Source organism: Hypanus sabinus, chromosome 5 (genome assembly GCF_030144855.1).
Source record: "Hypanus sabinus isolate sHypSab1 chromosome 5, sHypSab1.hap1, whole genome shotgun sequence".
NCBI classification, from domain to species: Eukaryota; Metazoa; Chordata; class Chondrichthyes; order Myliobatiformes; family Dasyatidae; genus Hypanus; species Hypanus sabinus.
In genome coordinates, this window is record NC_082710.1 from 46835316 (window position 1) to 46861162 (window position 25847).

Below are 25847 nucleotides of genomic sequence, written 5' to 3' on the forward strand. Positions count from 1 at the left end.
AAATGTATTTCTATAATGTGGGAACCAGAGCAGTCAATCTGAACACATCTGACCCACAAAAATGATGATGACCAAACAATCTTATTTTTAAATAAACTTGGTTGAGAGATTAATTTTGAACAGAACAGAGGAGAGCCTTCTCAATTTGTTTTAAAAAAATGCCATCAGAAACTTATTGTCTATTTGGAATATCAGAAGGGGTTTAATGAATCCTTGATGGGCAACACCTCATCTGCAATTGATCTCTATGACACAGAATGGCAATCCAAATTTCATGCTCAAGTCCCTGGCATGGAAGCTGAACTGATGGAGGGTTGAGTTCCATCTCTGAGTCATAGCTGACATTTTTTATACATTTATTGTGATGTACAGAGATTTTCAGAGAGGCTAGATGGACTAGTATTTTCCTCACTGACATTTTGTGTTCTTACCAACGCTCAGTGGGGAAGGCCCCTTAGCACAAATGCATCCTTATGTATCAAGCAGATTGCCAGCTGGATCCTGATCGGCATTATAAATAATCTCCTGCTGTAGTAAGAGACAGCTAGCAATGGCAACATCACCTGTGCAATATGCTGAAAGCTCTGTAGCTTCCAGTTCTCACAGTACTTTGGTAATATGCTCTCCTAAGCTGACTACACCAGATCTGATCAATACCTTGATGATTTTTCTCAACATCTCTTCCTCTCGCTATGCGTAAGTTGTTCCTGTGCCACCTGATCAAAAACATATTTCTTGTTTTGTTGACACATTTCCATGAGGTGTGGAACAAATGAACATGAATGAAAATCTGATGTTCATATAACATACAGAAGAAAAATCAGAGAATAAGAACCATAGAACATTACAGCACAGAAACAGGCCTTTTAGTACTTCTTGGCTGTGCCAAATCATTTTTCTGCCTAGTCCCACTGATCTGCACCTGAGCCATATCCCTTCAAACCCCTCTCATCTGTATACCTGTCCAAGTTTTTCTTAAATGTCAAAAGTGAGCCCGCATTCACCACTTCATCTGGCAGCTCATTCCACACTCTCACCACTCTCTGCGTGAAGAAGCCACCCCCAATGTTCCCTTTAAACTTTTCCTCTTCACCCTTAACCCATGACCTCTGTTTTTTTTCTTCCCTAGCCTCAGTGGAAATAGCCTTTTGTATTCACTCTATCTATACCCATCATCATTTTATACACCTCTATCAAATCACCCCTCATTCTCCTACTTTCCAGAAAATAAAGTCTTAACGTATTCAACCTTTCTCTGTAACTCAGTTTCTCAAGTCCTGGCAACATCCTTGTAAACCTTCTCTGCACTCTTTCAACCTTATTAATATCCTTCCTGTAATTAGGTGATCAAAACTGCACACAATACTCCAAATTCGGTCTCACCAATGTCTTTAACAACCTCACCATTACATTCCAACTCATACTCAATACTTTGACTTATAAAGGCCAATGTACCAAAAGCTTTCTTTACAACCCTATCTACTTGTGATGCCACTTTTAGGGAATTTTGTATCTGTACTCCCAGATCCCTCTGTTCTACTGCACTCCTCAGTGTCCTACCATTTACCTTGTACGTTCTACCTTGGCTTGACCTTCTGAAGTGCAATACCTTACACTTGTCTGCATTAAACTCCATCTGCCATTTTTCAGCCCATTCCTCCAACTGGTCCAAATCCCTCTGCAAGCTTTGAAAACCTTCCTCACTGTCCATTACACCTCCAATCTTTGTATCATCAGCAAATTTGCTGATCCAATTTGCCACATTATCATCCAGATCATTGATATAGATGACAAATAACAATGGACCCAGCACTGATCCCTGTGGCACACCACTAGTCACAGGCCTCCACTCAGCGTAGCAATCCTCCACTACCACTCTCTGGCTTCTTCCATTAAGCCAATGTCTAATCCAATTTACCACCTCTCCATGTATACCCAGTGACTGAATCTTTCTAACTAACCTCTCATGCGGGACCTTGTCAAAGGCCTTACTGAAGTCCATGTATACAACATCCACTGCCTTCCCTTCATCCACTTTCCTGGTAACCTCCTTGAAAAACTCTAATAGATTGGTTAAACATAACCTACCACGCATAAAGCCATGCTGACTTTTTCTAATAAGTACCTGTCTATCTAAATACATGTAGATCCTATCTCTTAGTATTCTTTCCAATAATTTACCTATTACCGATGTCAAACTTACCGGCCTATAATTTCCCGGCTTACTTTTTGAGCCTTTTTTAAACAACGGAGCTACATGAGCTATCCTCCAATCCTCCAGCACCTGACCCATGGATATTAACATTTAAAATATTTCTGCCAGGGCTCCTGCAATTTCAACACTAGTCTCCTTCAAGGTCCGAAGGAATACCCTGTCAGATTCTGGGGAGTTATCTACTCTGATTTGCCTCAAGACATCAAGCACCTCCTCCTCTTTAATCTGTAAAGTTCCATGACCTCCCTACTTGTTTGCCTTGTTTCCATAGACTCCATTCCAGTTTCCTTAGTAAATACAGATGCAAAAAACCCATTTAATATCTCTCCCATTTCTTTTGGTTCCATACATAGCCGACCACTTTGATCTTCAAGAGGACCAATTTTATCCCTTACTATCTTTTTGCTCTTTACCTGTAGAAGCTCTTAGGATTATCTTTCACCCTGACTACCAAAGCAACCTCATGTCTTCTTTTAGCCCTCCTGATTTCTTTCTTATTTTCTTTTTTTATACCCCTCAAGCATCTTATTTCCTCCCTGTTGCTTATACATGTTATACATCTCTCTCTTCTTCTTTATCAGAGTTCCAATATCCCTCGAGAACCAAGGTTGCTTATTCTTATTCATTTTGCCTTTAACGCTGACCGGAACATACAAACTCTGCACTCTCAAAATTTCTCCTTTGAAGGCCTCCCACTTACCAATCACATCCTTGCCAGAAAACAATCTGTCTCAATCTATGCTTTTTAGATCCTTTCTCATTTCTTCAAATTTGGCCTTTCTCCAGTTTAGAACTTCAACTCGAGGACCAGATCAATCTCTATCCATGATCAAGGTGAAACTAATGATATTATGATCACTGGAACCAAAGTGTTCCCCTACACACACTTCTGTCATTTGCCCTAACTCATTTCCTTATAGGAGATCTAATATTGCATTTTGCATCCTCTCTAGTTGGTACATCTATATATTGATTTAGTAAACTTTCCTGAACACATTTCACAAACTCTAACCCATCTAGACCTTTAATAGTATGGGAGTCCCAATCAGTTGTTGTCCCAAATGAGTTGTTTAATTAATCTATCCACATAGGAAGGTTGACCATCTAGTCAAATTGGCCTCCAAAATTTATTCCACTGATCAAAGTAAATTTATTATCAAAGTAGAATGAATTTTTGAGGCCAATTTGACTGGATGAGTCACAGATTAATGGATCACAGCAACTGCACACCATGTTGCTGTGACACCATCATGGCTGAATAACAAATTAAGCAGGTGAAAAACGGGAGGAATGGTAGTGCAGCAAGGGGTGAGGATATGGAGGAAGTTACTAGGATGTGGGGAAAATAGGCATCAGAACAAATTTGTAGTGAATGGAATTGCTCTGTGAGCTGGCGCAATCCAATGGACCATTTATGTTGAAAGGGAATATAGCAAAATAAAACAAAATTTTGACAGATCATTCATGGTGACAGTGATGAGCATTATTGAAATAAATGTAATAAAAAATCAACACAAAAGATAGTCAAAATAGAAACAGAAAGAAAGCTTAATGAATTAAATCTGACAAAGTAGCAAAGCACAATGAACTATACATCAGTACACCTTGCTTTTAATGCCATGTATGTGAGAATCACTTATTTTTGTACTGGAATAAAACTGCAACAAAGTTCAGGGTAAATCGTGACTTGCTGGAAACTTGACGTGATAGTTTTGGTTGAGAATCATGCTGCTGATGTTTTCCATGTCATGGAGTGATGTAATTCCCCATACACCTCTCTTTTTTGTGCATTGTCCAGGAAATGAGATCATATTATTCTGAGAGAAGCCTGTCACATATTTTTCTTAGAATTAATGTGCTTTAATAATGCTTCTGCCCAAATAGATCCCTAGGCTGAGGGCTTCGCTATCTTCAATGTCAACATTTCTCTACTATTCCACGTTACTTGATATCCTCAATTAAGGAAGAGTGCGAAGGTCAACTCACTAAATGCCCCCAATGCAATTCTGCAAATCCAGCTCCGCAATTATCATCCAATTCACCTCTTTGGTTCCGAACCATATCTCTGTCTCCTTCATCAACAACCCTCATTTCCTGACACCAGCCATTCAGCTCTGAACTCTGGCCGTGATTTGCAGCTCCTTGATTATTCCCTGATTCTCTCGAAGACCTCTGATTCAACTTGAGAGAAGTCCTAACCATTAGGCCCCTCTCTCCTCTGATGCCTTGAGGTAACCAGAATCATGTGATATTTTCCTTCAAGTGATGTGTTAATGCTGAACCTATGAAGTAGGTTATTTTCAGGTCATTTAGTAGTTCCTGATGGTTTAGGATTGTGACATGTTGCATAAATACAGTACTCCTCGATGAATCACATCCTGATTTCAAAGGAACTCCAATAATCCAAAAATTACCAATGCAGTTTTTTTTAATAGTAGATAAGAGGAGATCTAATCCAAATGCACAAAATTCTTGCAGGAATTGACAGAGAAGATGCCTCTCTGACTGAGCAATCTAGGAATGGTGAGAAGCATAGTTCAAAACTTAAGGCTAGTTTAGGATTGTGTTGAAAAATTATTTACATGCAGTGATAATTCTTCAAAATCGTCTCCTTCAGATGGCTTTACAAGTGCTCTTATAATGCATATTCAAAGCAGAGAAGGATATATTTCTGGGCATTTAGGGATTCAATGGATATGGTGATAGTGTTGGAAATTGGCACTGAAGTAGAAGTCAGCCAAGGTTTTGATGACTAGCAGAGCTGAGTGTATAGGCTACTTCTGCTCCTATGTTCTTATCTTTGTAAGAACTTTTGGTGTTTCTTTGGTAGAGAATTTCAAAGATTCACTATCCTTTCGGTGAGGAAATTTATTCTCAACACTATCATTTTGAGTCTGAGAGTCCTGGTTCCAGACTTTCCTGCACCTATTCTATCAATTCCCATAGAATTTTATGTGTTTTATTGAGATCACTTCCAAATTAATGACCCAGATCATACACAGTTGCAGCCTTTAGTACCTAATGACAGGTCTGAATAGACAGGCACCACTCAATCTCCACCCAACTAACAGGAATCACCTGCCACTTGTTTCCAACTCATCACCTGCAGCCTATTTAAACCCAGCTCTCATTCACAGCTGTTGTGCATTCATAGAAACAGCCAATCTCAAGTGTGGTTCCTAGCCTTCAGTTACCTTGTTGATTTGTGATGTTAAATATCCATTCTCTCTTGTTTTGTGGCCCCTGTTGGCTTGTTATTTTACAGCTTATTACTGCTCACTGCTTCATTGTTTCTGCTGCTCTGTGTTTGGGGCAAGCCTCCACTACATTTCTTGACAGGATGAATAAACCTATGATTGACCCACAAACAGCAGGAAACCACTGATATCTATTCGCCACTCTCTTCCAACCCTGTTTCAATACATGAGCACTGCACCAGTCAACTTCCTCCCTCTGACCCCCAGATTCTGGTACTGAGTGCTTTGACAGATCCCCAATCTGATACTGCAACTTTCTGTCTCAGTATGTCTTGCATTTTGTGCTCCAGCCATCTCTATTCTACGAGAGCCAACATTGCCTTTCTCATCTCTCTTTTGACTGGGTGACCTGGGCCGCCACCAACTGGGACAATAAGGCCATCATTTGCAACAGATATGAAGATTTCATTGCTGAAACGCACCAGGTTTTTGACCAACCAGGAAATGGAAGAGAAGCAGTGGATCACATATTTTGCCTTTGTCACGGATCATGCTTGGTACTGGATTACATGGTGGAATTCAGGACCCTCATGGCAGATTGCAGCTGGGATGCAAAAGCGCTGCTGGCCCATTACCATCATGGCTTCTTGGAGTACTTGATAGGTGAGCTGTCTAGCTGGGAACTGCCCAGCATCTTCGAAAGCCTCATCACTCTGGCTCTCCGTATTGACAAGCTTCTTATGGAACAACCCCGAGGTCATCAGCCCCAGTTCCATTCCCAGAACCATTTCAGGCTGCAGGACCCTCATCGTCAGTTAGGGAAAGCTCCCTTAACCCCTAAGTGTGAAGCTTGGTAGAGAAACAACTTGTGGAGCAGCTGATCACCAACTCATTGAAAGTGCCAGAAAATAGCAGCACTTCCTCATCTCTCTTTTGACAGGAAGACCAGGGCCTTCTACCTTATAAGCTCTCCTGGCCCCCTGTTCCAGCACCATAGGTTGACTCACTCTCTCTGTCCTCCTCTACACCCCAATGGCTCTTTGCACACAGGAAACTCTGGAGGAATCGGGCAAAGCAGAAAATTTTCTGGACTGGATTCTGTGTAGCTTGGACTCCCTGCTGTGCCTATCTCCTATCCCTTCTGATCATGGCAATTGACAGGCATTCCTTGATGTCTGGGATGGTCAGAGAGTGCACATGAGCATCGGGGAGGGCAGCTGATGAACTCGAGTTACCCCGGCTCTTCAATCACAACCCTCACTTCATCTGGTCATTCGGTTCACTGCTGAGTGCCAGACCACCTGCCTGCAGCCTCACTTAATTTTGCCCTGTAAATTTGTGGAGACGGAGGAAACCCTCAATCTTACCAAACTCCCACAGGAACACCACAGCTTCAGTAAACAGGAAGCCAGCACCTGCCACATCACATATCACATGACTCTGTGATCAACCTCTTCCTGGGCACAACCCCTCACTGACGTCATCTGTTCTCCCCCTCCCCTTCTGAGATCTAAGTCATGAATGACAATGTAGCTGGAAGCTCTACAGCACGGCTTCATTCGACCATCCCTGTTCCCAGCTGGTGCAGGATTCCTTGTCAAAAAAAAAAGGGGGTCTTTGTCCCTGCATCGACTACCGTGGACACAGCAAAATCACCATTAAGAATTGCAACCCTCTCCCCCTGATGGATAGCATATTCACAGCACTCTGCAGGGCCCAAATCTTCACTGAACTGGGCTTACGGAACGTGTATAACCTGATCTGCATCCTCCAGGGGACAAAGTCTTCCACTTGTTTATAACGCCAGCTGGCATCTACGAATACTTAGTGATGCCACGCATACTTTCAACCATTTTCCAAGCTTTCATCAATGAAATCCTTTGTGATATACTACACAGGCAAGAGAAAATGTCCAGATGCCAGAAATCAAAGCAACACACACAAAATGCTGGGGAACTATCAAAAAGAATAAACAGTAGTTTTGGCCCAAGATCCTTCATCAGGACTGGAAAAATTCTATAAAAGTAGGTGCTTATCTATTTGATGACATCCATATCTTCTCCAAGCACCCCCAGGGCCACATCTGTCATGTCCGTTCAGTCCTTCAGTGTCTCCTCAAAAACTAACTGCTGCAATTTAGAAAAATGCCAGTCCACACCCCAATCATTTCCTTCCTACGTTATGTCTGTTCATCCCAAGGCATAACCATGGACCTAGAGAAAGTGTGTGCTATTACTGATGGCCCTGACCACGCTTCCTTAAACAACTACAGCTCCTCTTGGGCTTCTCCAACTTCTACTGCCATTTCATCCGAAACTACAGCCAAATTGCTACTCCTCTCACTTCCCTCACCAAGTTCACCTACCTCATGGATAACTTGATCTGCTGCCATGGACCACACTCTCAAGGAACTCGAGATGCTTCATCACTGCTCCCATTCTCTGCCCTGCACCTGTCTGGACCTTCAGTGGTAGAGGTAGACATTTCTGACAGGGGTGCCGGTGCCATCCTCTTCTAGTGAGGAAGGTGTGGGAAAAGTCTTGTGTTGCCATCTCATGCAAGTATAACACTATACAGTGCCATTATGGAGGAGGAGACCTGCCATTAAATGGACTTGGAGGAATAGAGACATTGGCAGTTGGGGAAACACCGAACCTTTTCTGATCTGGACTGACACCAAGACCTCATATACATGCAACAGACCTGCCAGCTCAACTCACATCAGGCTCAGTGACCCTCTTTTTCGAGCAATTGAACTTCACAGACTCCTACCAACCTGGCTCCAAGAACACATAAAGTGGACAACCTGACTTGAAAGTGTGACCCAGCTGAAGTGGAGATTGACCCTCAGCCCATCATTTCATCTTCCTAGATCCTTGCCCCTATTGATTTGGGACACTGAGTACTAGATCCACCAGGCCCTACACCATGTACCTGCTCCAGCCAACACACCTGATAACTGCATGTATGTGCTGGCAGCTGTAAACTCTGAGGCACTCCATTGAGCTGACTCCTCAGCCCTCTCTGGACGTTCAAAAAATGATGGACCATGGATTTTCTGTGGTGTCTGTTCTGGTGGCCACCATGATCGCAGATGTCCATCAATTTGTCACTGCCTGCCCCCAATGTGCCCTGTCCAATTCATCCAACCTGCAGCCCTCTGGGCTCCAGTGGTCCCTACTGATCCTTTGATGCCCATGGTCAACATTGCCATGGGATTTCATCATGGGCTTGCCACCTGCCAATGGGGCCACAGTGATCAAGACAATGGTGGACTGGTTCTCCAAGGCGGCCCAGGTTCTCCCACAAGACTGGGGCCCACAACTCGTATCCCAATTTTGGTCTGCCTTCTGTTCCCTCCTCTGAAGCTCAGTGAGTTTGTCTTCAGGCTCTCATCTGCAGACCAATGAACAGTCAGAGCCGATCAGCAAGCGTGGAAGTTTCTGTGCTACTATGCTGCCTCTAACCCTTACACTTGGAAGAAGAATCTCTTCTAGACTGAGCTGTCCCACAGTTTACACACCTCCTCTGCCATGTGTATGTCATCCTTTGAAGTGCTTCATGGCTACTAATCCCCATTGCCTTCTCAGTGGGAAACAACGGTGGAGATGCTGGCCCGCCAAGTTGCCAGAATGCTTGGAAAATGGCAGGGAGGAGATTCCTAGCTGCCAATCACATCTAATGCTGCCAGGCCAATATACTCCAGCTGGGAACCATGCCTACCAACCTGAAATCTGCCCCATGCACAGACTACCACAAACTCTTGCCCCAGTTCATTGGTCCCTTCAAGTTTACCCACTACACTAATCCAGTTGCTTACCATCTCCAGCAGCCATCATCCCTGAGGATCACACCTACCTTCCACGTGTGCTGCCTCAAGCCCGTTGTCCACGGACCACTTAACCCATCAGAGTCTGCACCTCTGGAACCTAGGGTGGTGGAAGGTGATCCAATGTACACAGTTCACAGGTTGATGGATTCATGTCATTGTGGAAGGGGTGTGTAGTACCAGATTGACAAGGAAGGGTACAGACTGGAGGAGAGGTCTTGGTTGCTGTCCAGTTTCATCTTGGATCCATCATTCTTCGAGGGGTCACACCAGACCCATCTGGATAAACATGTGCTGCCAGGTGCTGGCTGTAGAAGGGAGTGTCTGTCAGGGCTGTACAGGCAGGTACCTCCCAGTCTCCACCCAGCTAACAGGAATCACTTGCAACTCATCACCTGAAGCCTATTTAAACCCAGCTCTCATCCATGATCCTTGTTCACTCATCGAAAAAGCCAGCCTCAACCAGTTGCTCCTAGCCTTTGGTTACCTTGTTATGTTAAGTATCTGATCTCTCGTTTTGTGGCCCTTTGTGGCTTGTTATTTTGCAGGTTATTATCTAAGTCATCGCTCACTGCTTAATAATCCCCACTGTTCTGTGTAGATAACCCAAATAGTTACAATGTGAAAAACAACCCCTTATTCCTACCTTCCAATTTATGTTCTTTGACTAATCCTCAATCCATATCACTGTGTAACAATGACTGTGTACCCTAAAGCCATTGAGACTCAGTTTGGCTTATTAATTTTTGTGTGGCACCTTTGGGAATATTTGTAGAAGTATAAATATATCAGATTAACTGGTTTGCTGTTACCTATTCTACCAATAGTTCTTTTCAAAATACTCCAACATGTCACCACTGGTTTACATACTGATGTGAAATGTTTGCATGTCAAGCATATATTGCCTTGGAGCCAGTGGTTACAGATTTAGATTCCTGTGGTGTATCTACAATATAAGAGTGAAGATGGATACACATGAGGAATTAGTTTTATAGACAGCATGTAATCAGCAAAGGGTTGCACATTTATGCTCAAAGAATACTACATGTACATAACATTAAACTCATTAACTATTTTCTGCTTAAGTCTATGCAGTGTTTCATCTCCTCTTTCTACTATCCCTATCACCACTGGCATTTGTTTACATAATGGCATTGATAAAAACACAATAATCATCTTTCTTCTTCTGAATCAAAATCCTGGATAAAAAATAAAGTACAATTCTTCCCTTTATTGCACAAACTTTAATATTCCTGAAATCAAAAGTAACTTGGACACCCCATGATAAGGGGATAAGAGTATTTCTGTCTGCCATGCACTCTGAGGTCTGCAAATAAATCCCCTCAGTCTGTATAATAATTGCTGGACATGTGTTGATCTTCTAAAAATGTAAGATTGTTTTCCTAGACAATGTTTTCAGTAACTTTACAGACAAATTAAGTGACTCTGAAAACAATGTGCTTTTTCCCCATTTTATTCAAACACTATTTGTTGTAAACACAACAGAACGAGCAAGAAAGCTGTCGACTGAAAACCAAAAGGAAACTGGTCAGGTAAAGGAGAGTGTGCTTAATTGCCAAGTTTCCTTATTTGAGGAATGAATCAAAAAGGTCTTGAAACAGTTAAAGAAAAATTGTGGATCAGACACCTTAATTGCCTTTCCTACTCAACCTATTCCGATACAAAAACTAATCAAAAGGTTAATATTTCTCCAGCTTTCACAACACCTTGTAAATAACGAACCTGTGAAATTTCTGCCAAATGATTCACAAAAATATGATGCATATCTTTGTCAATGATAGTTTGCTTTACCATTGATATCAGCTGTTGATATCCATACTCAGCTGCTTACATACCACTGCGATATGTGCGCATGCTCGTAACAAAAATAACTCCTTGTTAACTTATGGAATCTTCACTAGGCTTACAGAACTCTGAGAAGATAACTGAATCCTCTTATTCCTAACACACAATAACAAATATCTACTAAAAGCACCATATATTATTATTTACTACAAAGTATATTCAAAAACAAATAGATTTGTTTTTGAACCTATTGTATATTCAGAATCTCATTAAAATATTTTTTTTACACTTGAGGAGACTCAGCATAAGACTCAACAGACATAATGACATGTTGTGAACCTGGAATTCTGTTTCTCTCTCCACAGATGCTGCCTGGTCTGCTAAACATATCCAGTATTTGGTGTTTCTATTTTGTCACATTAGCTGTGTTGAGAGGTTGCATAGCAAACTTTGAAGAGAGCTTTGTTAAAATTCAAGTTAACTTTGCTACTCGTCCTTCAAAATCTGCAGGTGTCACTGTTAACTATAGTTTGTTATTTTCCACGGATAAATCACTATGGCTCTTGCTTATGCTGCACTACACTGAATTCAGAGGGGAACCACAAAGAGTCTCAGGATCAGAAACAAGTTGCTCTTCACCTGGAGCTGCATAGAGAGAGCTTGTAGGGGAAAATGCCTCGTTACACATATAGAGGCGGCAATGTTTCTCGATGTGTCTGACAGTGTCCATGAATGCATAAGCACCAAGAAATGATGGCAGATATTTGAGATTTGTGTTGCTGCATGACCTTGGGCCCATGCTTTACTGATAGTTGTCAATGTCACTATTGGCCTCAGCTTCTTTGCCTCAAAATCTCTCCAGGTCTCCAATGAGGATAGTTTCAGATTCTGTCAGTCTCTAATACAGCTAATTTGTTGTTCAATAATGTAAACTTTGCTACCATTGAGAACACTAAGTATGTGAAGCCATCCAGACATTCACAGATGATCTATGAATGTTCATCAAATGACATGTTGGAACAGGAATGGAGATAAGAATTGAAATGGTTGTCCACTGGGAAATTCCACTTTTTGCAGATGCATGTTGGGCTTTGGACTCCTCTTCCCACGATGAGGGCACTTTCAGATTGGAGGAGCAATGCAACATATTCCATTTCGGTAGCCTCCAACCTGATTCACGAACACCGATTTCTCTGGTAAACCCCCCCACCCCCCCATTCATTTTCCCACACTGGCCTCATCTTTTTTCCTCATCTGTCTATCACTTCTCCAGTGCCTCTATTCCATCCCTTTCTCCCACTATCCACTCTCCCCCACTATCAGATTCCTTCTTCTCCAGCCTTTACCATTTCCACCACCCAGCCTTTAACTTCATCCTCCCTTCCCCACCCATCTGGCTTCATCTGTAACTTCCTAGCCTGTCTTCACCACCTCCTCCCACCTTTTTATTCTGGCTTCTTCCCCCCTTTCTTTCCACTTCTGATGAAGGGTTTTGACCAGAAATGTTGACTGTTTAATCACTTCCACAGATGCTACCTTACCTGCTGAGTTCTGTCAGCATTTTGTGTGTGTTGATTTGGATTTCCAGCATCTGCAGTATCTCTTGTGTTATTGAAAGCAAAGTGCCTAGATGAAACAGAATTCTGCCAGCAGTAGCTGAGAGACTCCCTTCTCACCATCTCTAATGGCAAAGCACTTGTCCTGTTGGTTACTTCCAGGGCTACACAGAATACTGACATGAGTTTTTCAATGGCAGGAAGGTCCCTGATCTGAGTACTCATCTTCCTTTCCCTGCAGACGAACCATTGAGTGACAGCACGTGTTGAATAGTTTACGGAGAATACTTTTTGACGTTCCACAGTAATGAACTTGAATAGCATAGCTGTTCAGAGGGTGACCAAGAAAGAATGAAAATAAAAGAATGTGTGCTCTGTATGTATGCAGTATATACATGGACGAACAAGAATGAATTTAAGAACACAAGGTGAGGTTTTGGAATACACACCCAATGACAAAATTGAATGTGCCACCTTGCTCTATTCTCTTGATCTGTTAAAATTATTAAGCTATATGTGAGGCTGAACTTAGTTAAGGGTAACCAAGCAGAGACATCATTTTCTGCAACCACCTCCAAGAACACAATTTTGTGATGCTACTAACTTTCCCCACCAATGCCATGATTCACAGCTCTTCAACTTAATCCCATGAAATGAAGGCCAACACATCTCAGCCTTCTTAATCAAACTATGAACTTGTGTGGCAACTTTGAGAGATTTGTAGACATGGACCCCAAAGTCCTTCTGTTCTTCTACACCATCCATAACCCTGAATTCTGCCTTGAACTTTGACCTTTGAAGTGTATTCCTTCACACTTTTCTGGGTTAACCTCCATCTGTCACTTCTCAGCCCAGCTTTGCATCCTATCAATGTTATGTTGTAACCTAGAACAGCCCTCCACTCTATCCATAACTCCACCAACCTTTGAGTCATCTGCAAACTTACTAAAACATTTTTTCACTTCTTCATCCGAGTTATTTATAAATATCACAAAGAGCAGGGGTTCCTGAACAGATCTTTGCAGAAAACCAATGGTCACAGATCCCTTTGCAGGATCTGCTCTATCTGCCATCACTTGCCTTCTATGGGCAGGCTAATTCTGAATCCACACAGCATTCCACGCCTACTGCCTTTCTGAATAAGCCTACAATGGGGAACCTTGTCAAGGGCCTTCCTAAAATCTATATCCACTGCTTTGCCTTCATCGATTTATTTTTGACACTTCCTCAAGGAATTCAATAAGGCTCATGAGGCATGACCTGTCTGGCACAAAGCCATGTTGACTACACTAATCAGACTACGCTTCTCCGAATGCTCATAAATCCTGTCCAAGAATCCTCTCCAATAGTTTGACCACCATTGATATAAGACTCACTGGTCTGTAATTCCCAGGATTATCCTTATTACCTTTCTTGCACAAAGGAATAACATTTGCCTCCCTTAAATCTTCTGGTACTACTCCTGTGGCCAGTGAGGATTCAAAGGGTTATGGTATAGCCTCCTTGTCTCTATTCATTGTAATTGTATTTTTTTCTCTGCAAAAGTGGAAAGATACAGAAAGAAGACTTAACCATATAACATTGGGGCAGAATCAGGCTACTCAGCCTATCGAATCTGCTCTGCCACTCAATTATGTCAATTTCATTTTTCTTCTCAAACTCATTTTTATACTTTCCCCCCCCAACCTTTGACACCCTCACTAACCAAGGACCTGACAACCAGCTCTTTAAATATACACAATGACTTGGTCTCCACAGCTGTTTGTTGCAATGAATTCTACAGTTTCATCAACCTCTGGCTAAAGGAATGGCTTCTCATCTCTTTCTACAGGAACATCCTTCTATTCTGAGCTTTTACGTTTGGCCCGAGACTCTACCATTATTGGAAACATTCTCATCATGTCAACTCTATCTACCCTGAGAAAATTCCTCTCTAAAACACATAGAGATGAAAAAAATCTGAAAGTCATGGTAGAACCATAAAATGTAACATATTTCCAGTGATTAACTAAATTTAAAAAAATTATTTGATAAATAAATATGAATAAAAACAATTGGATCAATGATAATCCACGGTAATGGCACAGTGTACTCTTGGTCTTGGTTCCCTGGTTACTGTATGACTGTATCTCTGTCAGAAATCTTTCCCTGCACACTCATGGGAGTAAAATTCATTAAAATGCACTATCCAGGTTTACAAATAAAACAAATTATAAAACTGAAGAAATGAAGAAGGAATGGAGAGTAACTGTAACACAGTAAACCAGGACAGCAAATCCTCAGGACACTTGTGGTTGGAAAGAGAAATCTCACTTGAAAAATTTGTAACAGCTTGTGTTTGCAACTCCTGATTACCTACCACAGCCAGTTAAATAAACGTCCTAGTAACATAGTTTGTTTCTCTGTATGTATGGATATACTGGATTACCTTAGCACTGTACATAGTGCTAAGGATTCTGTATTGGATCCTAATTGGTCTTTCTTCCTTTTAGGTTAATAGATGGTAAATCGGGTGGATTCACTCTTAAAGGGTGTTTCCCTGCTAATCTTCAGTTATATGTATGTTCCAGATGATCTGCAATAGTTTGGTCCAATTAAGAAAACCCAGCACATTCCATCTGTCACAACAACTCTTAGACTTAAGAACATGTCCTTGCATTCCACCTTCAAAGACATTTACTTTCGTGTGTTTGAATAAGTTTTGGAAAAGTACTGTAAAATTTAATCCAAAGTTGTTTCCAAAGAGAGTGCAGAGAGGTTCAACTTGGTGTTCCAAGCAAACTTGTCTCTCCTGGGATGTAACTGCTTTGCCACCAGCTCTGTGAAGTGTCAAGGCCCTTCGAAAATGCATATCATCTCCACCAACTTGGGGAAATCCCTGATCAAAATGGAGGAGGAGCGTTCAGATTGGCATTGGGCATTTTGCATCTTGCATCTATATAACAGGAGCACCCAGATACCATTGCAGAAAGAACTCCCAATACCTCCCAAACTATCCACACCCCCACCCCCATCAATCACCTTCTGTTCCACCTGCATCTCAGTTTGCAAGTAACAGATCAGCCTCCTCTACCACCTCAGAACCCACAGACTGGAGTAGAAGCAAGCCATAATGCGCACCTGTCTGCAGGTGGCATATCACACTGTGCAGTTCACAGTGAGTTCTAATTGTTTCTCTGTTCAGAAAACAGCATACACAAGTGAAATATGAACATCTAGATTTGCATAACGATGTAAACATTAAGACTGATCGACGTAAAGATTTTCATTTGCATCTGTGGGCTTATGCATGCAATATTTCAGACTGATGCTTTATATCACTTAATTGATTTATAAATGTCAAAATGCACATAATAAGTCTGTTTGTAGAAATTCCAACATTTTTGTTGTAAGATCAAAAGGCATGCAGCATAAATGGGAGATGATAGTGAATTCTGATAACTTTTGATGTGCAGGAAAATGTCAATAACTAATCATCACATGTCCACTTCCTGTTAAAGCAAGTGCAAATGAATGATAAACTCTCTGAAATGCAGTTTGCTGCAGCTTTACCACAAGTTCTAAATATTTTACAACACAGTCTGCAACACAGCATGTCGTTTTTGTTTTGCAATTGTGCTCTCATATAATACGGGACTAACTTCATCAGAATCTCATGCCTTTAAATTAAATGTTCATGAAAATTTATTAGAAAGGAACATAACAATGGAAAATAAGAATTGCTAATTTTATTATTATGTTAATGTTATTATGAAATCATGAATAAATTATGTAACCTGTTTACTGCACATTATTATTTGGAAATCATCTTAACACAGAGTTTGTTGTCTCTTCTAATTATACTCCAGTGCATTTAAGGTGAAGCTGTTTCAACATTTTATCTTTCTAAATTTCTTCAACATAGTTACAAAAGGCCAAGCACGGTGTAGCATGTTCTGTTATTTGATAAAATCATGGCTGAACCAAACTTGGCCACAACTACAATTTCCTCATGACATTCATTACTTTTCATTCCCTTCTTGTTCAAGAACTTGTCTAACTCAGCTTTGAATATACTTAATGATCCAGCAGCCACAGCACTCTGTGGTAGAGAAATCCAATGATTCACAACCATCTGAGAGAAGAAATTCTTCCTTATTTGTCTTAATCTGAACCCTCATCCTGAGATGATGTCACTAATTTTTACAATTCCCGGTCAGAGGAAAACATCCTCAGTGAATCCTGTTATGTTCTTTCTTATATGTTCGAATGAAACAATCATTCATTCTTTTAAATATCAAAAGCAGTGGTGCATTCTGAATAATCTTTCTATGGTTAAACTCTTCACTCCAGGAACTGATTTCCACCAGCACTAGTAAAATGCATTGAGTCATTGACCTTAGCTACTCTGATAAACCTGTGACTTCTACTTTTGGACCCAGAAGAATATGCAAATTGGTGCATGAGGGAATAGTGCCTGTAGATAACCCTCCACCAAATCATGCACCTTCCTTTCTTGAAATTCTATCACTATTCCTTCATTGCTTTGAGGTTAAATCCTGGCACTCTCTGCCCATCAGTACTATATACCTCCTGTTGGACATTAGTAATGTAGAATACTGCAAGTCGAGGCTGACGGTGGGGGAGGTACGCTGCCTCAGTTGCTGTGTGGACAAGGCCCTCCTGGTTAAATGACAATTAAACTCCAACTTGAGATGGATTGCAGTGGCTCACCACCACCTCTCAAGGACAATTACAGTCAGCAACAAAAATTAGCTCTTCTATAATTGAAAAATAAAAAAGTGTCATCAGCCATGCTACAATGCCTCAATAGTATCCTTATATACAGATAACAAAACTAAGCAGCACTCCAGGTGTTGTCTTACCAAAGCTTTGCATAGCTTCCTTACTCTTATGTTCAACCCTTTCAACAAAGGAAAATATTAATTAATTATTTACATGCTGTATCTTTGTGCTATCTTTCTGCTTGCTTTCTTGTCCAAGGACATTCAGACCCTTTGAACAACAACTGGTCTTGCATCCTGAACTATTTACTGCAGATCACCAAGTATCTGTCTATGGGACACCATCATAAAGAGTTCAGATATAATGTCTGTCTCTCGAAGTTCAGAGCTACGTGTGTGCCATTTGGGTTGACAGAAAATAATTTTCTTGTGTGGAAAAGCGACTAGTGTAAAAGGTACTTTTATAATCTCACCTTGATTCTTTCAATACCAGCTTCAATCCTCAATTGTTCCACCATTTTCCTTGCCTGAGCTATGTTGTTTGTTGACATTGTTGCTGCTTATTTAGTAAGTCAATTTTCTGGATAAAGAAAAACAAATAATATCATAAAAATTTAAAAAACGTGATAAAATATGATATCATTAAAGTTATAGATTTTTTCCAGAGAGCCAGAAGATAACTTGCCACAGAAAATAATAGTAATAGAAGTCCTGTATGGTTTGAAACTTCCAATTAGCCACTTCAGGTAACCATAATCAGTGATTTTGCTTTGTTTGAAAAAGAATGCACGAAGATGCGTGAGAAAAACAGGTTTACTCCAAATGTAAATGCCCCTATACTTATACATACTTGACTAATATATATGCAAAATGATGCTGGGATTAGATGAATGTCCATCTTGAGAAGATGGGAGAAAATTAGAGATACACATCATTCAAAAATATTTCTGTTCTTGTGATTCTGAAAAATAGGTTTTCTGGAAGGAACTCTTCAATGCTGTGGAAGACAGGTCTCACTGTAAGTAACACAACTGTTCAAGGAAGAAGGAATGGAACAAATTCATTAGCTTGTATTAGTCTGGACTGTGTAATTTTTTTGCTGCCATCAAGCTGTATTGTTTAAAAATCTTCTGCAAACAAAGAACTAACTTCACAATCTATCAGAAAAGTATCTGAACAACTTTGGTGTAATACTTAATAAGTAATTATGATTTCATAAATTCCTTTCTATTATAATATTTTCAGAAGTCAGGTAATTGTATATGAGAAAGAAACCAAAAAATATGACAAGGTGAAATGTAGCATAAAAAGTTTAAGAGGAAATACATACAACATCAATACCAATTGCAACTGAATGATAATTGGCTGTACTCTATTGCAAAGAGAATCAACAAGCAGTCTTACTGGTCAGAGTGCATTGCACTTCATGTGTACTTACAATTTATCTGATTGAATCAATGACTTAATTTTACTAGATTTACTGCATGATTTGCATAAGTTTTACAAGATAAAAAACGTAATGGCTTTGGAAGAGATCCAGGTCCTAAATTAATAGGACCTGGGTGCCCTTCTACACTAATCACTGAAAGTTAACATATGCTGCAGCAAGACAATTAGGAAGGCAGATGATAATGTTAGCTTTTATTCCAAGATGATTTGAATACAAGATGCCTTGTTCCGATTGTACAGGTCCCTGATAAAGCTGTATCTCGATTACATGAACAAAGCTGGTTTTCATAACTAAGGAAGGAAACTTAGGTAACTTTGGAATCCTGGCATAGATTTGCATAAGGAGAGGTTAGATAGACTTGGCACAATTCCATTGAGTTTAAAAGAGTGAGAGATGACCATATTGAAACATGCAAAATTCACAAGCTTAGTAATATATCGGGCATGAGGGGCCAAATTGTCAAATACTGCTTTGATTTCTTCTTCTTAAGCAAGAGGACCAGGAACTGATAAAGCTGAAAGTCGATGGAAGCAACTATAATCATTTTTCATCTTTGTTTCTTGGTAGATTTATTCAACTGAATAAAATCTATTCAAATGTAAGTATTAACAGATAAACAGAATGGTAGGGTGGGAAAACTCTGCCATTCTGTAAACAGTGTGGAAATGAGTGAATTTTTGCAAGTGATCTCAAAACATTAATAAAATCAGAAAGAACTGAATGAGTTCATTAGTCAGTGTCAATTCAGAAGAATAGCTTCACACTGTGGAGATTAAGATCTGTTTGTAATGGAAGTGAGAGAACCAGCTGCAGAACCCCATAGTTGTCATGTATGCAGGTAGCCTCTCTCAGCAGTGGTGAAGGGACTCATTTAGCACTCCGATAACCCGACAGATTAGATCGAAAGCCTGTTGTAGAACCTGCCTGACTTCTGTTCAGATGATTCTGTGACAAAATGAAGTCATTAATATACAGAAATCCTTGACATACAATCAATGTATATAAATTAACCATATAACCATTACAGCATGGAAACAGGCCATCTTGGCCCTTCTAGTCCATGCCGAACGCTTATTCTCACCTAGTCCCACCTACCTGCACTCAGCCCATAACCCTCCATTCCTTTCCTGTCCATATACCTATCCAATTTTTTTTAAGTGACAAAATCGAACCTGCCTCTACCACTTCTACTGGAAGCTTGTTCCACACAGCTACCACTCTCTGAATAAAGAAGTTCCCCCTCGTGTTACCCCTAAACTTTTGCCCCTTAACTCTCAACTCATGTCCTCGTCTGAATCTCCCCTACTCTCAATGGAAAAAGCCTATCGATGTCAACTCTATCTATCCCCCTCATAATTTTAAATACCTCTATCAAGTCCCCCCTCAACCTTCTATGCTCCAGAAAATAAAGACCTAACTTGTTCAACCTTTCTCTGTAACTTGGGTGCTGAAACCCAGGTAACATTCTAGTAAATCTCCTCTGTACTCTCTCTATTTTGTTGACATCTTTCCTATAATTCGGTAACCATTATCTTATATTTATATTTATTGTGTTTTTTAAAATGATTGCATTATCTTTTGTGTTTTTTGTATTGCATTGGATCTGGAGTAATAATTATTTCATTCTCCTTACACTTGTGTACAGGAAATGACATTAAACAATCTTGAATCTTGAAACTTGTATCATCCCTCTCTCCACAATTATTGTCAAGAAATATTAATAGACACAACTTTAAACATGTACCTTGATAGAAACACTGACATTTTACGCTGCCAAGATCTCTCACATGCCATAAAATTAATTTTTAATTTGCGTACGTTGAGCTCTTTGTGTTTGAAGTGTGATGTGAATCATATAGAAATGCCAATGCTGACTGTACTATTCTTTCCTGGCACTGTCAAAAAGAGTTTTTGTATCAGCCTCTTTTGAAAAAAAAAATATTTCTCCAGTGGTTTCTGGGGCTTAAATATAGCACAATCTATTTTATAACACTTCTCTGATTTACAGCAATATATAGTTCATCTTAATGAATATAAATAAGTAAAATAGTGCAATGAAATGATTAATTTTATATTAATTATGTATCACAGACTGTAACTGTCTTCAAATTGCAGTATTGATGTCATCGTTGGCCTGCAAATAATTAAATTAATCAAGCAGCACACAGCTGCCAAATTGAATGGTCAATTTTTGAAGCTTTCAGGCCTGAAACCATACTGTAAAGAGTTAGCAAAGGGAACGTCACGGATGTTGCCCATACAGAGCTTAAAAAAAAACATTTGCCAAAATATCACATAAATCATTAATTTCCTAAATTGAAACTTAGAGAAAAGGTTTATTTTTAATAAAACAATGACAAATAATTATTTTGCAGAGAGAAGGATACTGTTGTTTCTGAAGAATAAGTGCAAGTAGCAATTCTTTTGACATAAATAGAAATGATCTGGATATTGGAAAAAGATTTGTTAATGACACTGAATATGGAGGTGTGGCAAACAGCTCCATGAGGACAATTTGCTATGACAGATCACGGAAAGTTATAGTAGATGGAATTTAAAAGAGAAGTGTTGGTGATGCATTTTGGTAGAAGGAAAGAGGAAATATAGACAATGTCAAGAGTCATAAAGAGTGAATGGATGGATTTGGATGTTCAAGTGCATGGATCCTTGAAGGGCTCAGGACCTGCAGAGAAAGTCATTATAGGAAAACATGTGGGATCTTGGGCTTCACAGATGCAGGCATCTGCATTGAAAGGGCACAGCTTTAAGATGAGAGGAGTGCAAAAGCAGAATAATTATGCTGAACGAGAATCATGGAAAATTTATCATACTAAGTCATTGAGTTCATGGCAACTGACAAAGTGCTGCCCAGTTTAATTCCATTTCCCAGCACCAGAGCTCTAGTCCTGTAGTTCACAGGTCTTCAAGGATATAAGCAAGTGTGAATTGTGTTGCTGTCTTTACCATCCTGCAGACTGTTTGTTCCAAACCATTACCACCCTCAATGCCAGAGGATATTTCCTCATTTCCCCTCTAATCCTTGTATCAATTACTTGAAATCTATACCTCCTGTTTTTTTTAAACTCATCCATTAAGGGAAATAGCTACTTATTTACTCTGTCTAGGCTCCTCAAACATTACACATCTTAGGTCTCTAATTCTTCTGAGTTCAACAAAAACAACCCCAGTTTATCCAATCAATCCTCATAATTACAATTTTCCAGTCCCAGCAAAAGATGTGTAAATTTTATCTGCATCCTCTCCAGTGCAACCATAATGCTCCTGTGATGTCAGGATCAGAAATAAATAAAACAGTCAACTTTTATTAAACTCTGGTTAGGCATAACTCGAATACAATGTCCAGGTCCGGAAACCACTGTCAAGAAGAGGATGAACACACATGAGAGGTTGCATAGGAGATTAACAAGAATGATTTCAAGGATGAGGAATCTTGGTTACAATGTTAGGGCTGTTTCCCCTGGAGTTATTTTTTTGGGGCGGGGGGTTGTGATTAGATAGAGGTGTCCAACATTATAACAGGTTGAGATACAGTTGTCAGGAAAAAAAACTAATCCTATTAGTTGATGGTATAAGCAAGGGCTGGAGGATCTGTTTAAAACTCTGGTGATGGGATATGGGAGACGTGGATTTTTTTTTAGCATTGTTTAAGTAGCATAAGTCTGCCTTTGAAAATGGAGGTAATCAATGATTTCTGAAGGAAATTGGAGAGAAATAAACTTGGGATTGACAGACCTGATGTTACTGAGGGCTGGTGCGACTGAGTACACCATAATAGAGTACTGCATCTAGTTTAGGACAACAGATGTAGAAATGATATGATATAATGTCTGACTTTTTATGCCCAGTCAAAGCAATATATAGTTTCCGAGATTCTCTGGCCAAATGTTAATGCTGAACCCCAGCTAAGATCTGACCGAGGCTGATACAGATGAGATATTTCCTCACTTTTGATTTTAATGGTTTGTTCCTGTGGTTACTATAACCACCAGGAGCTACCAATTCCTCACCATTCTGAAAATATTCCAATTGTCATTTTTGGATTCAAGGTGAATGATCCTACAGTATTCACAATGAATTTCATGGTGTACTAAATGCAGTTGAGAGGAAGTAATTTAAAAATCAACATATGCACTTGAAGTGGAGGCAGATCAAAGAACAGGAAAGGAAGGCAGCAAAATGACAACACATATGCCAGAGCAACTGTATATATGTTAGATAAGAAGCTGAATATATACTTCTCACTTCTGCAACGAGATCACTTCTGCAATTAAATTATCAGACCAACTGCTCTGTAGGTTTTGACTAGTGGAAAACAGAGAGTAACCAATAATGCTGTAGTTAGTTATAACTCATTTGCCACTGACTTACAGAAATAGAGAAAATCAGAAAATTTAGGAAGCACATAACTGGCCAGAAAGCATCTCACCTGAGAGAAATATGGCAAGTATTGTTTTCAGGTCAGTGAACTTTTATCAGACTCTCTTGATAAAACACTGTGAACTACAGGTTTTTATTTCACTACAGATTTCACAGCATAATCTAACTGGCACATCAGCATGTCTAATGTTGTGGAAGGGAGTGCTGAATAGCTAGTGGTGCATTTTTTTCTGGTCAGTATCGTTCTACCACACATACGATCACCAAAAATAGACTGATCTTCATAAGCTATTTGTGGGAGCTTGCTGTGACCAAAATTGCTGTTCAGCATCCTACAACAGAGACAGTGAAAGAACAAAAGCACCTATTCTTTTTAGAAGTCCTTTGGAGAGACCTAAGATGAGATGAAGTGAAGCATAAATATAAATTCCCTCATTCTTGAATCCACTTTGGTGGTACGTGACAATAGGTTATGCTTCATCTTTTGTAGCCTGTGGAATTAGGAACTTACCACAAAGGCTAGCAATGGAGGAAACCTATGTTTTCTATGATACAGTTACACTTGCCTTATAAATCATTATACCAGTTACTTCAGTATTTCCCCTTCACCACGTCAGCTTCTTGCTACCTACATGGGGAACTCCCAAGGAAATGTTGCTGTGTACTGTTCCAGTTCAAATCAAGACATTATGAGAATTGAATATTTCTATACCCTCATGGTTTTTTTGACTATATTGTGTATCTATAACACCTCTTTGGTCTTTGACAGAATAATTCAAAAATGAATCACACAGTGAATATATGACAAAGTTGTGGAAGAACTTGTTGGATTGGTTTCTCTGGAGTGTCAGAGGCTGAGGAGTATAAAAAAATAATAACTGGTATTAATAGAGTAAACAGTTTTTCCCCCAAGGTGGAAATCTCAAATACTAAAGGACACAGCTTTAAGATGAGAGGAGGAAAGTTTAAATGAGATTTATGAGGCATTTTTTTTTAAACACAGAGAGTGGCAGGTAACTGAAATGGACTGCCAGGGGAAGTGATGGACACAGATGTGATAGAAATGGTTAAGAGGAAATTAGAAAGTATATGAACACGCAAGGAATGGAGGGATACAGACCATGGAAGGATATAGATTGTTCATGTGCTTTCGAATTGATCATGTCTATATAACAGATGGAATTAGTTTGGATTGGCATCATAGCCGGCAGAGATTTCATGAGTCAACGAGCCTGTTCCTGTTCTATGTCTGAACATAGTGCCGATCACACCTTAAGAGGCAGTCTCACTCCTTGAAGACTCCACTTTCAATACATAGTTATGGATGGTTGTGTGCACCACTGCATTTGGGTAGCCATGGCTTACTTGGTTGCATTATTGTCCCTGAGCCAGAAGGTTCTAGGTGCCAATTTCACTCCAGAAACTCAAATACAAAATTTAGGCTAACCCCCTGTTTTGTACTGAGAGAATGCTACATTGTCACAGGTGCTGTTTCTCAGCTGTAATAATCAAATCAAGGTTCTCTGAAAGCAGTGTAGGAGGCGCCACAGGACTATTTTGAAGAACAGCAATCAAGATTCTTGATCAAGTTCTGGTTTAAGATGGTGCTATCGAATGCATGCGACAGCTCACTCGTAACTCAAAAGGCAAGAAATCTGACAAAAAACATAGAAACATAGAAAATAGGTGCAGGAGTAGGCCATTTGGCCCTTCAGGCCTGCACCGCCATTCAGTATGATCACGGCTGATCATCCAACTCAGAACCCTGTACCTGCTTTCTCTCCATACCCCCGATCCCACAAAGGCCATATCTAACTTCCTCTTAAATATAGCCAATGAACCGGCCTCAACTGTTTCCTGTGGCAGAGAATTCCACAGATTCACCACTCTCTGTGTGAAGAAGTTTTTCCTCATCTCGGTCCTAAAAGGCTTCCCCTTTATCCTTAGACTGTGACCCCTCGTTCTGGACTTCCCCAACATTGAAAACAATCTTCCTACATCTAGCCTATCCAATCCCTTTAGAATTTTATACGTTTCAATAAGATCCCCCCTCAATCTTCTAAATTCCAGTGAGTATAAGCCTAGTCGATCCAGTCTTTCTTCATATGAAAGTCCTGCCATCCCAGGAATCAATCTGGTGAACCTTCTCTGTACTCCCTCTATGGCAAGAATGTCTTTCCTCAGATTAGGGGACCAAAACTGCACACAATACTCTAGGTGCGGTCTCACCAAGGCCTTGTACAACTGCAGTAGAACCTTCAAAGTTCAAAATGCAAAAAAGCAGTTTTGCTTTTTGCCCTGGATTTGCCTGCTTGCTACTTTTACTTTTCACCTTACGCTGCTAATATCACCTTTTCTGATGTAAATTGTGGTAAACTATCACTGCAAACAATGAAGAAGCAAGTGGAGGCAAAGCTAATTTGAAGGATGGTCTCGGCCCGAAATGTTGGCTACTCTTTTCTGATAGATGCTGCCTGACCTGCTGAGTTCTTCCAGTGTTGTGTACGGCTTCTTTGAAGGATGGGCCATGCCGGTGCATTGCAAGAATTTGCAGAGGAGATGATGCAGAAGAGTATTGATGCCTATCCTCCTAACAATAGGCTTGGGCCTATTCCGGCTGCTCCAGGGAGCAGATCTAAGGACTCAATTTGGTTTGGATTGCTTGTTTGCTC

General features: G+C 40.1%; 1 protein-coding gene across 8 annotated transcripts in view; it reads right to left on the reverse strand.

Annotated features, from left to right (window-relative positions):
• The window catches only part of LOC132394131 (guanine nucleotide-binding protein G(I)/G(S)/G(O) subunit gamma-7-like), a 323380-nt gene that overhangs the window by 73499 nt on the left and 224034 nt on the right, over positions 1-25847 (reverse strand). For all 8 annotated transcript variants that reach the window (XM_059969903.1, XM_059969908.1, XM_059969909.1 and 5 more), the window contains one exon: positions 17801-17907. In XM_059969903.1, the coding sequence (XP_059825886.1) occupies positions 17860-17907 (48 nt within the window). In that variant the 3' untranslated portion in view covers positions 17801-17859. The remainder of the gene's footprint in view (positions 1-17800; positions 17908-25847) is intronic.